General features: G+C 47.2%; 1 protein-coding gene across 1 annotated transcript in view; it reads left to right on the top strand.

Annotated features, from left to right (window-relative positions):
* The first annotated feature begins 2238 nt into the window (after positions 1–2238).
* The window catches only part of LOC144770812 (urokinase plasminogen activator surface receptor-like), a 185484-nt gene continuing 173294 nt past the window's right edge, over positions 2239–14428 (top strand). The window contains exon 1 of the mRNA XM_078655580.1: positions 2239–2391. Coding sequence (XP_078511706.1) covers positions 2349–2391 — 43 coding nt within the window. The 5' untranslated portion in view covers positions 2239–2348. The remainder of the gene's footprint in view (positions 2392–14428) is intronic.

Genomic DNA, 14428 nt, shown 5'->3' with positions numbered 1-14428 from the left:
CAAAGCCTGTTTAGCAAATTCACGATAATGAAAGACTGGGAAAAAAACATAACTTTCTAACCCAGATTACAATTGTGATTTATGTGCTGCACAGTGACAAAAGGATCTCTGTGACAAAATCAGTAACCCACTGAGCTAGGCACATAAAATACTCTTCTGTGATCTGTATGGTACATGCTCTTCGCAGCAGGCACATTAATCCTCTGCGCAGGGGTAACGAAACTTGAGGGCACCCACTGCAAGGTATGTGGAGGGGCCCCCTCTGGACTCAATCAGGAGCTTTCTGGCCAGAGTACTGTGCTGAGGGCCCCTCCCTGGAGCGTGTGCACCCCCCCCCTCCATTGGTACACCACTGCCTCTAGGCTACCTTAGATGAATCGAAGTTGCCTCTAGATATAACTCCATCAGCAGGTGCATTAATCCACTGAAAACTGTTGGATATACAAGGAACTCTACAGTGTTTTTAGAACTGCTGCACTGACCCCTCCCTGCCCCCCCTCCCCCCCCCACACACACAACCTCTCTCGCGCTCGGAAAAGTAAGTGCAGGTCCCCACCCACCGGCTCAAGTTAAGCACGGCGATGCAGAATCTCCTTTTACCAAATGACTTTCTCGTTAAATTGGCTGAAAGCTCCTCCTTTTATAGACAGTTCTTTAAAGCAACTAGGAACATATTCCAGCCACCTTTCAGCGTAGCACTAGATGGAAGTTAGGGGTGCAAAGGGCATTAGTGCAGCAGGTGCAGTGGCGCTGAGGCCTAAATGAGATAGGGACTCGCTCTTCTTGGCAAGAAATATGCCATAAACGAATGTTTTCAATCAATTTCTATGTTACTACACTCCCCTAAACAGTTCCAGCGCTAAGAAACCTCGTCGATGTGCGCTACACTTTACAAATGATTTGATGTGGATTTGTAGAGCGCAAATTGCTGCCCTGAGGCGTCCAAGCGCTAGCAATAACCAAAACCTACCAGAGAGACAGATGGGGAAGAGGGAAGGTCTAAAAAGGTGAGTTAAAAAGGAAGGTTTTAAGCTGAACTAAACATAAGTACTGCGTCCCGATTGTGGCTGTTTTTAAATACCCGGCCAGCAGTGCCTGAAATGGAGGAATAGAAGTACCAGAGTACCGGCTTGTTTCTGAGAAGTGCCGGTACTAGCCAATTAAAAGTATTACGTTTTTCTTGAGAAGTGCAGGTACTATGCCTCTCAAAATAAAAAAGTGCCGGTACTCAGTACCGGCCCATTTAAAGCACTGCCAGCCAGGGAGACAAAGCTCCATAACCTTTGCCTGAGCTTGGAGCCATGGCTGGGAGCATCATTTATCAACAACAGCACATCGGGCACATCCATATAAGAAGACGAGTTCACTAACTCCCCAGCCCCTCTGGCTGGTGACAGGACAAGGGGTTGTGCCTCGCTCAGTCCACCCACTTCAGCCCTGGACTCCCAAGAGCAGCATACCCCGGGCCACTGGAATTTTGCAATTCTGTAGCAGCGGTGTTTTCAGCGTAATGACGGATTTGCCACATAATCCACGCCACCTGCTGCGTAATCTTCTGAGTTCAACAAACAAAATGCCTGGCTCGGCTCAGAAGTCACGAAAAACGCAGCCACGTGTGCAACTTGGGGCCAGGTTTTTGCAAATATGAACTGGGCCCTTTTTCAGTTGCTGAATTCTGCATTTCGGTGTTAAACGCACATTAATTCGGTGAAATGTTTGTGGAGTGTGTCTTAATGCCAAAGCAATGCCGGCACAAAGTGTGTCGCATGAAGCTGCCTAGTTTGCCTTTTTACCGCACAGTTTAGTCAAGCCTGCCGCCTAACTCTGGTGTTCCATAATCCAGGTGACCCGCTGACCCTTTGCACAGCACACCTCTGTCCGTGCTAGCTTCCTTCCTCTCCCAGGTCCAGCCTTCTCTCACCAGGACAGTGGGGCAGGAGGTCTTTTCTATGGGACTGTTAACAAGGGGTTTGTCCAGAATAGCGCCTAGAAGAAGGGATTGCTGCTGGATCCTGTGTGGCTATTGAGTCTCAGGTGGCTGCGCCATGACGGCACACTCCACCGCCTTTGGTGGGCGAGGCGCACTGGCGCCCCTTCCAGGCGCTACCTCCTTCCACGCCCTGGCAGCCTCGTGTTTCACGAGACGGGGGTGCGGCTTTGGGCTCGGCCTCGTGCCGCCTCCCGACCAACAGGTTCGGCGCAGCAGCATTTTTGACGGTCCTCACGAACACCCGAGGGGTGAAGCAGGCGAGGTGCAAGGGCCGGCCGAGTGCAGCTCTCCATGGCGGTGAAGGCGCCTCGAGGACTGCGCCTCTGAGGGACTCCGGGGCGGCGCTGCGACCCCCAGGATGAAGGCGCTCCTAGGGACCCTGCTGCTCTTCCTCCCGCTCGGTAAGTGGGGTCTCCGAGCATTATTTAGGGGTGTCGGCCAATCCACAGCACATGCCTTGGTGACCTGGCTTCTGATCTCGGCTTCACGCGTGGCTGTAATTGTGTGATTCTGGGCACATCACTTCATCTCTCTCTCTGTCTCAAATTGTGATTTTTAATACAGTCTCATTATAAATATGTGAACGGACACGCGCTTGTAATATTCTAAGATATACATTTCCACTGGATGCGCACCTCTTGTGTCGTATCCCAGCCGCTAAGTGTATAGCGCTGCGTGGTTCGTGACTTGCTGCATCACTACAGAGAGTCTCGCTGAATATGTCGTATGGATTATTGGGCCGGCAACGATAACATTAGTGTTTATTCCTATATAGCACTTAAACTCTTTGGTGTATACAAGCGCTACATATAAATGATTTTGTTGGCAGAGGCGTAGCTTCACGGGGGTGTTTGGGTTGTCAAACCCCACTAATAAATGCACGTGGGATAAAAAGTTGGTGGCAGGTGCTTTTACTTGGGTATGCTGAGGTGACTTGGATGACACCTGGATTTTTTTCTGTACACAGAAAAAAACACACACACTTTCTAACGCTCTCTGTTTCGAAAGACTTTACAAATGTTGGTTATTTCACAAATAACCTGCTTTCTCTCACCTTGTACCCCTATCAATACGAATTCCTTTCCTTTTCCTCTGCCCCGTAAGCTTCTCTCGTGCGCGCTGCTTGTCGTATAATGTGTTTTAATATTGGTTGTGTAAGCGTGATTGTTGGGAAATTTGAAGCTCTCCCCCAATCTTACTGACCAAGCTAGGGCCCTGAGTGTTGGTGAGTATAAAAGGTGTCCATCTTTTATTCATGTCGCTTCGCACCGGTGTGTTCTGCTCTGGGGTGGCCCAGAGTGGTGTACACTCAGTTATAGTTAAGGAAGACCCGCGGCACCGGGCGCTCGTGCGACTGGCTCAAACCCGCCAAACTAGCCACCTCATGGTGGTTACTCCAGGGTGCTGGGAATACCCAGAGCAAGGTGACCTCTGACCCCACCTTATGATTTGGATTTTAAAAGAACAGTCTGTGATCTAAGTGTGCTACATGGATAAAAGAATGTGTGAATATGTATCTGCCGACTCTGGAACTGTGGAACCCTATCGAAGAAACCAACAGCAGACGCCAACACCCTCCGCGGCTACAGACCCATCTCGCTCCCGCCTTTTCCATCTAAAGTAATTGAAAGTTGTCAATACCCACCTCACAGACCACCTAGAACTCCATCAACTCCTAGGCAGCTCTCAATCAGGCTTTCGCACCAACCGCAGCGCAGAGACAGTCCTCATTGCGGCCACTGATGACATTAGAAGCATCCGCGACCGAGGAGAAATGGCCGCACTCATCTTCCTTGACCTCTCCGCAGCTTTCGATACAGTCTCCCACAAGTCACTCGTCAGAAAGTTTCAGCACATGGGTATCCGCGGACCGGCCCTCAAGTGGATGCCCTCCTTCCTCAGAGACAGAACTCAACAAGTTAGACTCGACCCCCACCCCACACCTCAGAACCCAAGAAACTCAAAAGCGGAGTCCGTCAATGATCATTGCTCAGCCCAACACTCCTCAACGCAGGGCCGGCGCTAGGCATGGGCAGCGTGGGCGGCTGCACAGGGCCTCGCACTGAGCCCACCAGCATGGGGCCACGCACCGGTGATGTGTCCTTTTGTTTCCCTGGTGATCTATTTAAAAAAAAAAGGTGTCGCCTTGATTAATGTCCATTGGAGGGGGCCCCCTCCCCGGGCCTCTCAGGGATGGTGTCTGTCTGGAGGCATAGGGGAGGGAGACGCTCCCTCAATTGCAAGGAGACCATTCACAGACACTGTGGGGGGGCCATTGTCTAGCATTTTGGCACCCCCCTCAGTTTTAACTTTTAGACCACAATCAATTCTCACACCTATCGGACTGAAGGTGTGAGAAATGCTTGTGGAGTAAACGTTAAAACTGTGGGGGCGCAAAAATGCTGGACAATGGGCCCCCCAAAGTGTCCCTGAATGGTCTCCTTGCAAGGGGCCACTTATCTAAATTAGAGGGGGCCTCCCACGTTGCCTTTTAGCCCAGGGCCTCGCAAATCCTAGGACCGGCCCTGCCTCAACGTGTACATGAGTAGCGTCCTACGCCAATGACACACAGCTCATCCTCTCCCTTACTGATCCATACAGCATCTCGAAAGCAAACTTCACCACCTGCATGAGCAATGTCTCTGCTTGGATGAAAAACAACAGCCTCCAGCTCCACACAGACCAAACCGAAGTTCAAATCTTCTGCAACAACCACTCCCCGGGACACCTCTTGGTGTCCCTGCAAACTTTTCCCCTCAACCGCTCCTGCAAAACATGCCAAGAACCCTGGGATCATACTGCACACCAACCTCTCAATTATCAGACAGATCAATGCTGTCTCCTCATCATGCTTCTACGTCCTGCGAATGCTATGCAAGATTTACTCACCAACGCCTGCAAAGCTCCCCACAACACCAGTCCAGCTTACCTCAACCACAGCATCAGCTTCTACCAACCCACCAGATGCCCTTTGGTCTGTGTCCCCGGCGAAAGCACACCTTCCACACATCAAGAAGACAAGAAGCAGAGGATGCTCCTTCTTATACCTCGCAATCAAGACCTAGAACGACTTCTGGAAACATCTCAGAACCCCCGTCCCCCTTATGGACTTCCGAAGGAACCTCCAGATATGCTCTTCCAGGCGAAACAGGCATTTTCTCCTTCATACCCCTCAGGCCTGCCCTACTCAGTGCCTGGATATACTCATGAGTGATTAGCTACACTCTACAAACTATGGAGGAGTGTGGCTCAATGGTTAGAGCGGCAGACCCTGATGCAGAGTTCTGGCCAGGGACCAGGGTTCGATTCCTGCCTCGGTGGGGTCTCGGGCTCAATTTCCTCTGACCTGTTTAATCTCGCCTCGGTGCCTACTCTAATCACAGGCCCCACGCTGCAACTCTGGGCAATAGCTTGCTTAGCCTCCACACCGGCCCCAACAGTGCTAAGGATGCCTGGCTTCACCCTCGGGGTGCCCAGGAGTGGACGCTTCACACGGAAAGCCAGGAGGGGTTTCACAGCGGTATGAGTATCAGCGCCAGGAAGCCGCATAGGCGACACCGCAAGGTGACCGTCTGATGACAGTGCGCTCTATAAGTACCATGACAATTACATTTTATTTACAAACTCACATAACATAACAGATTTGGAGCATATCTCTCTCCCTTGCTAGCACGCTTCGGCTACAGCTCGCAATTCAGCGGGCAGATACAGCTCCATTTTACCCTCCCATTGCTTGGGTTATATTGAATGGACTACTTTCCGATCACTCGAGGCACGCAACATGGATGCTCTCTACCACCTTTCCTTTTCGCAATAGTGATGGAATCACTGATGGCAAGGCTCAGGCAATATCATGTGATAGGGACATTGGCTTCACCGCTGGTGGGCTGGTGGTTTCGATGTATGCTGATGATATTACGCTCTACGCTAGTGACCCGCATGTGAGCCTGGCCCCCTTGACACACGAGGTGGTCCAATATGGAGGATACAAATCCATTCTATTTCCCCTTACGGACTGGACACTGCCATCCCACATGGAATACCCCCTCAAATGGCAACAGAGCCGGTTCGGTACGTAGATCTATGGCTTAGTTGTGACCCTGAAGAACTATTCCATGGTAACTATGGTCCAGCCATTGATCGGGTTGAAGTCAGAATACCTGTCAGGTCTTTACTTCTATTATCTCTTGCCCGACAAATTGTGATAGCAAAGGTGATAGTCCTCCCCAAATATCCTATACCTGTTTTTTAATATTCCCCTTCCACTGATAGTACAGTTTTTTTAAGTGCATTAATTCCAACATGATGACATTTATTTGGGTGAATAAATAACTGCGTGTATCGTGGGATCACCTCACTTTGCCACTCTCAGAAGGCAGTTTGGGAGTGCCTGACATGAGGCTGTAAGACCTGCATGCCCAAGCATCAATTCATTTGCTATTGGCTCCATCCTACTCCATTCCAGCCCCACTAGGCCATAGAGCTAGACCATAGTGGAGTGGTGTGGCTCACTGGTTAGAGGCGGCAGACCCGGAAGCAGAGGACGGCCCGGGACCAGGGTTCAATTCCCGACGCGGCAGGGTCGTGGACCAGGGTCAACGGACTCGATAATTCTCGCCTCAGTGCCTACTCTAACCAGGGATCACACTCGGCAACTCTGGGCATTAGCTTGCCTCATCTCCACAACGGCCCCCCACAAACGCCGGGGATGCCTGGTTTCACCTTGGAGATACCCAGTTGGGACCATCTCACAGGGAAAGCCAGGACGGGTTCCGCAGCGGTCTATAGCGCAGAGATACTCCTTCGGAAGTCGATTCTAGCGCTTTAGAAACCCACAATTAATTAATTAATTAATCCCCATGGCCATCGACAACGGCGCCTTATGCACCTTACCAAACACAGAGGGCACAAATTGACACAGTAGCATGTTTACACTAGGCATGGGAGGGATTGCGAAAGTGAGCTGAGCTGGGGTGTCTATATGCCCATCCATCCCTGTAGGCAATATCCCTCAGATCCCGCTGCGCCACAAGAGGGGTGATGCGATGTGGGCGCACGTGGGACAACTCAAGACATTCTTAGATCTATACCCGAGGATCAATTCATCCCTCCATTCAATACTACATCCTCCCAGACTCCTACCCTCTAGACACTCTACTTTATTGCCAACTCAGAGCTGCTTGTTGTGCAATTCATGCCACTTCCCTTCTCCTCCACCGCCATCCCAGCACTTGAACCTATCCACTCTTCCCCATCCCTGCACCAATGAATCACTCACCTATACAACAGTATGCAATACACTATACCGATCTTCACACCGACTGCCCGCAAGGCATGTGTTGAGGATACAGCTCCTCTTCTAATGGATAAGCAGTGGGTGTTTTGCTGTGGACAGCTGGAATCCCTCTCTTCCAAATATAAATTGCATTTAATGTACTTCATATTTCTCTATCGCACTTCGCTCTAGCTTTTCAAAATGGGGCTTGCTCCTTACCGTCCCTGTTTCCGCCGCGGTCCTCCCAGGCTTCCTATATGCATCTGGCATGGCAGTGCCCAAGAGTAGCAACATTCTGGGAGGAAGTAGGCATGACCCTACATACAATCCCTGGGCTCTTACCACCCTACACCCCCTGGTAGGCTTCCTAGGGTACAGCTTGGATACACCTGCCTCTTGCTGCCGACTTACTGCCATGCTGTTACTATTAGCCAAACGGAGGGTGGCCATCCAGGGGGGGGCGGAATCCGGCTGCTACCTCCTGGGCATGGCTGAGCGATGTCACCTACTGTCAGGAGCAACTATCCACTTACCGGTAGATAATGCCAGTACGCCCCTGTCCCAAAGACATATGGGAGCCTTTCTTATCCTTCCTTCATCAAAGAGATGCAACTTACGGACGAGACCGCTTAGGGGGCAGCGGGCACACACAGACTAAAAGGGCAATCAGCCGCCCGCCCTTGCGTCCCAGCAGTAATATTGTATGCTAAGTCCAGTAATGTTCAAATTGTTTGTATTCACTAAATGTTCTGCATTGTAAATAAGTATTTGCTTAGTATTCTCTGTTAGCGTTCAAGAAGTACCAGTCACTTATCAGTAGTCTTCATGCACTAGCCTTCCCAAAAAGAACACTATTGAATACTAAAATTGGCCTAAAATAGTCTTCGAATGCTATAAAAAGACAGGTTAACCACTAAGTGTAGTATTCATCTTCGATAAGGGAATCTTGCTGGGATCTGCAGATGTGAGTCTGTGGTAGTGTCGTGGCCCAGATGGCGGCCACACCCTATGCATGATGACATATTGTAAAATGCTGAGTGTATGTGGCTCAAGATTTAAATCCTAGCCTATGTCTTTAATTCACTCTAACTATCTTGCAAAAAGGAACTGTTCTTCATAAACACCAGGGGCCAGATGTAGGTTGGCCAATACCGGTCGGTAATGGCCGAAATTACCGAATTTCGACCGCTACCGACCGGTATAGGGCTTTTTAGATGTAGGTGGCATTTTTGTAGGATTCGGTATTTTACCGAATTGGTAATTTAAGGATTCGGTAAAATACCGAATTCCTAACAATTACCGAATCCAGGATGTAGGGAGCACTCAAGTTAGTGCATTCCTCAGTTAAGGATTCGTTATTTACCACCAACTACAAGTTGGTGGTAAATAATGAAAACCTTCGAAAAAGCATTTTCTTTGCTTTTCCAACAGTGCACCCCCTTCCCCCCAAGCTCACTTCCTGTTGTAATGTTCTTTAGTGATGAATAGCAACACAAAAATTAAAGAAAAAACATAACAGGTTTGAGTCCTGGTGTCCGATCAACTTGCTGTGATTCTGGGCACATGATGTAATCTTTCCCTGCCTAAAAAAACAACCTTGTAAAATGCAAGCTGCTACTTATGTAAAGCGCTCCAGTGCCTTTGGACCAAGTTTGCGCTATTTAAAACTGCAACAAAATAAAAGTGAAACGCTCATCCTGCTTCAAAAGGGCTGATGAAGTGAGGCGTTCTCACCCTGTGGCGTTTGGAGGCTCGTTTATAGGATGAACCTAGTGGCGTGTTCTGCTGCTTCGTTGTCCAGGTGCTTTATACGTGACTTTAGGACTGCGTGAATATGACCACAACTGAAAAAGGTTTAATACAATACGTAGTTGCACAGTTGATGTAGGTACGTCATGTATATGTAACTTTAGACCTACACTTGAATTCAGAGCAGTGGACCGTTATGTCCACCTCTGGCCAACACCTGTTTTTATGATAACCGTGGGACCCACAAATTAAGCGAATCCTTAGGGTTTCCGTTAGTTATTTTTAGATTCACCATACACCAGCCTACTCACTTACAGCATCTTCACGTGGCACCTCACGCTTCATGTCGGCAGCTTAAAAAGACCTCCGGCAAAGAGCGCCCCCTCCCGCGGGGCCCCTGGGGCATTTCAGCGCTGGCTCAACAAGGACCTGCCCAATGATGAAGCATGGCACCCCCGGGGGTGTGTGAGGGCCCGTGCTCCTGATGGATCAGATCCCCTGATTTGACACATCGGGTAACTCCGACCTTCGACCTCTTCCACCCCCCTTCCCTTGGGAACTGCCTACCTCTGAATGTAGATCTACCTAAAAAGTGGCTAAAAGTTTTTTCTGGATAACCTAACATTAATGATATTATGTTCATACAAAATCTGAGTATCTTGTGCACTAGTAACATTTGCTAGGTAGAAGTCCCCCCCCTCTATCAGTAGCGGGCTCTGGAGATAGGTACAGACTGCTTGTTTCTCTTGTTTTTTCCCTTTCGCTTATACTCTGCCTTCGATAAAACATATTAATAACCTTTTGCTTTGAAACCTGTCTACATGCCAACGGGTCCTTAAATAGGTCAGGAAGGCCAATAACCTTAAATACTAACTCTACATACCGGAGCCACCTAGACCTTCTGTGGTTTTCCATATTTAGGCAATTCCTTATTATAGTTTGGGTCAGAGTCACTGTGTCCCTCCGCCAAATTGTATGCCACAGGAGAATTGGGGCTAACTGAATTGAATCTAGGGGAGGCGCACTTCCAAATGTAAGATAAAATTAGAGAGGAAGGCTCACTATGGACTTAAAGTTATTTTTAATAGTTTGAAGTGCGTCTATCGCTACCGTACCAAAGACGCCAGCCCCATATGTTACTGCCGCCTTTGTTTTGGCCAGGTAAATTTTTTTGATCGGTAGTAATGGTTTTCCGCCCAATTTTTTAGTAAAAGATTTTATGGCCAAGAGACTTCTCTCCATTACTAGCTACCTTATTCCACCAGCTTTGACCATGATAGATTTTTATCAAAAAGGCCCCCCAGGTAGGGAAAAGTATCAACTACCTCTATTCTTCCTGAGTCCACATGTAGATACGGGATTTTGTCTCGTTTTCTTGCCACAGCTATAATTACATAAGGCTTAGTTTGATTTACCTTGAGATCTATTGAATCCATAAAGGATACATACGGGGTTATCAAACATTGGAGGGCAAGCCCTGTTCTAGTGAATAACACCGCATTATCCGCGTAGGCCAATATAGGTAATGATTGGGAGTCAAACAGTGGGACATCCCGTGTTGCCACCGTAAGCGTATTCCTCAACTCAATTTGTGTAAATGGGGAAGAGGAATGGGGCCAGGACGCAGCCCTGTCGTACCCCCCTAGCAATTTTAAATGGGCGAGTACAGTCCCCGTTTTTGGTATAACGGACTGATGCTGTAACATTTGAGTACAGCTGTCTGATGAAATTAATTATAGATGGTTCGACCCCCCATCTCCTCCATTATGTTCCATAGTTTAACGTGGACCACACAGTTGAACGCTGCCGACAGGTCTATGAAAGCCATGTAGATCTTTTCTTCCTTCCTGGTATATTTTTCTATTATCAGTGCTAGATTCAAGCACTGATCCACAGGACCCCTTCCCTGCTGGGACCCATACTGGGCCAGGATTAAGATGTTGTTCTCCTTGGTCCACCCCTCTACCCTAGAAAGGAGGAGCCGGCCCATAAGCATCGATGTAGTATCCTGCAGGGAGAATGTTCTACAATTCTTTGGGTTTGCCCTAACCTCCTTTTTTTTGGATGGGAACAATAACACCCGCTGACCATGAGGGGGGAGAACCTACCAGAGCTATGCTATTGAGGACGTTTGTTAGTAGAGGTGCCCATACGTCCGGTGTTTCCTGATATAAATCAATTGGGACACCATCTGGTCCTGGGGCCCTTCCAATACTGCATGACATAGACCTTTTTTCACTTCCATGAGTGAGAAAAAGAGAGGAGCCTGTGAGTTTGACTGTGTGGAGAGAAATGGTGTCGAAGGGTGCATGCTTGGAGCAAAGATATTCTCAAAGTGAGCCAGCCAGGCATCTTCATCTACATTGGTGTTTTTCGTGGGATCTCTGGAATTTTTAAAGTGTGGTGCATTTACTATTTACCAGAAATCTCGACTATTGCCCATACTAGCTGCCTCTTCGAGATCTGCCTTGCCTCGTCCTTAATAGCTCTTTCTCAGTTTTTATGTGCTAAGTTATAAGCGACCCGCAATGCTTTTATTTGGTCCGGATTTCTGGACTAATGTTCAGTGCAGACAATAACGCCTGCCTTGCTTTTGTACAAAGAGGGTCAAACCAACCCCTGCCACTGCCGCTGTTTGGCGCTTTTGTGCTTGTAAGGGCCAGATTTACCTTTCAAAAACACCAAGATCCACCCTTAGATAGATATATGGAAATAATGTACTCACGGGTTATGTGCGTTTACTACAGTGATTGGAAGCACATAGTGTTTCTTTAAATACCCCTCACACCAAAAGGGCCCTTGGTGTCCTGCTTCATCATAGGGGTCTTCCCGCCCCGCTGCGGCTTGGGGCGTGCTATGACCTACGACTACGTGGGAGCACTGATATTCAGAACTATGTGTAGTGTAGGAATAAGTGAGTGGAAGGGTCAGGGGTGAGTGAGAAGGTGAGCTAAAAAAAACCTAGCTCCTGCGGAATAGAAGATTTAATATTCCTTAGAATTGGTACTGTTAAAGGCGTGGGTTGGACGTATACTGCTTTAATGAGCGATCCCTCCTGTGTATGTCAACATGTCTCGAAGCTCAAGGCTTCTTCCTCAGGACAGAATAAAGATACCTTCTGTTCTCACTTAACTGTCGAGACAATGTCGGTTAAGGTATACTGAGTGAGCGAATATATAAATAAATATGATATATGTACAAGTAGTGTATACTACGTAAAAAGGGAATAAAGTAATACACAAGATACAATACCCACTATGTATTCTATATGGCAATTTGTTTTTTAAGGAGACAATGCCCCATGAGCCTTAGAACGGGAGGGAAGGGTGCCGATAGACGCACTTCAATCAAGGACACTCTCTTGCCTAGGTATCACCTCCCAGCGAATCCGTTGAACTTCTCCAAGAGGCAACAGAAGGAGTACACCACTGCCCCAGGGTCAGCGTCTGGTTCTAGGCATGTTGATATATTACCCTGTATACTAGATACCATTTTTGGAATCTTCTTTAATTTATCAATGCGGGCCCACTTTAGTTGGAAACCATTTCTCCGTGCCACAATTGGTGTTCCAACTTTCTGGTGGGAGGTTGAGTCCCTTGTGAGTACTTTTCACTTTAGGGATAAAATAGCATGGTCACTAAAAATCGTAAACTAATTTTCCAACTTAGTGGCCCTTAAGCTAAGGGGGTTAGGAACTAATATATAATCAATCGTTGACACAGAGCCACCACGCTGGAAAGTTCACCCTGAATCACCTGTTTTGAGTGAAGTGTTTAGTTCTGGCAGTGCAATGTATTTTTATACTATTTAAAATGTCTTTTTAGTGAAGTGGGCTGCTCTTTCTGTGGGATTTATTATGCAAATTAAAAGGTCCTTTTAGTGAAGTGTACAGCTCTGGGAGTGGGGTGTTCTGCTGATTAAATGGCCGTTTGTGTTTGTTATGCTGTTGAAAGGTCTTAAGGGAAGTGTTTATCTCCGACAGTGGACTGTTTGTGTTTTATACTATTGAAAATGTCTTTTTAGTGAAGTGTTTATCCCCTATAATGGACTGTTTGTGTTTTATACTATTTAAAATGTCTTTTCAGTGAAGTGTTTAGCTCTGGCAGTGGGCTGTTTGTGTTTTATACTATTTAAAATGTCTTTTTAAGTGAAGTGTTTAGCTCTGGCAGTGGGCTGTTTGTGTTTTATACTATGTAAACTGTCTCTTCAGTGTAGTGTTTACCTCTGGCAGTGGACTGTTTGTTTTTTATACTATTGAAAATGTCTTTTTAGTGACTTGTTTATCCCCTATAATGGACTGTTTGTGTTTTATACTATTTAAAATGTCTTTTCAGTGAAGTGTTTACCTCTGGCAGTGGGCTGTTTGTGTTTTATACTATTTAAAATGTCTTTTCAGTGAAGTGTTTATTTTATTTATTTATTTATTTTTAAAATTTATAAAGCGCGACGTATGCCCTTGGGCGTCTTGGCGCTAGAAACTCATAGGTGCCTCAGTATGCTCAATTACAGTTTTAATCGTGGGATTTAGTAACGGGGTGAAACTTATAGGTCAAACAACCATGTCTTTACCAGTTTTCTAAACTGTAACAGCGTGGGGGTAGATCTTATCTCCAATGGCAGAGTATTCCAGAGTCTGGCTGCAGCGATGGTAAAGCATCTATCTCCCCAAGTAACTGTCCTCGTTCTTGGTACAAGCAGATGAAAAGAATTGATTGACCTTAATTGTCTATTGGGGCGATATAGCAAGAGCCTCTGTTTGAAGAATTGGGGCCCATGCTGTTGAATCGCTTTAAAGGTAAGACACAGTGTTTTAAATTTAATCCGGTTTTTAACCGTCAGCCAGTAATAACTCCTGATTGCCTGTTTAATCGGTTTATACTTGGGGGTCCCAGATAGCAGTCTCGCTGCAGCATTCTGAATCAGTTGGAGCTTGGCAACCACCCGGGTTTGAGCATTAAGGAATAGACTGTTGCAGTAATCCAAGGCTGACAAAACCAGTGAGCTCACCACCGTTTTCCCTCCAGATTCTGAGAGAAATGGGATTATTTTTCTTAGGAGTTTAAGTTTAAAAAATGCTGTGGAAGTTGTTTGATTGGCATGGTCGATGAAATTTAATTTCTCGTCGAAAATAACTCCTAGATTTCGGACTTTCTGCACGGGAGATGGTAGTACTCCGAGTAACGGAGGCCACCAAATTGATGACCAAATGGGAAGAAGTTTACCAAAAATAATCACCTCAGTTTTCTCTGAGTTCAACCTTAAACAGTTGCAGGCCATCCACTCCTTAATTGCCAACATGCCTTCCTGAAACCGGGCTGCCACCTCTTCTCCATCTTTATTGATGGCTAGCACCAGCTGCGTGTCGTCGGCATAGTTGGTAAGACTCATCTGGTAGATCTTAATAACCCTAGCTA

This window comes from Lissotriton helveticus, chromosome 7 (assembly GCF_964261635.1).
Source record: "Lissotriton helveticus chromosome 7, aLisHel1.1, whole genome shotgun sequence".
In the NCBI taxonomy this organism is placed as follows: domain Eukaryota; kingdom Metazoa; phylum Chordata; class Amphibia; order Caudata; family Salamandridae; genus Lissotriton; species Lissotriton helveticus.
Note: the sequence above shows the minus strand (reverse complement) of the source record. Positions and strands in the feature narration are given on the sequence as shown.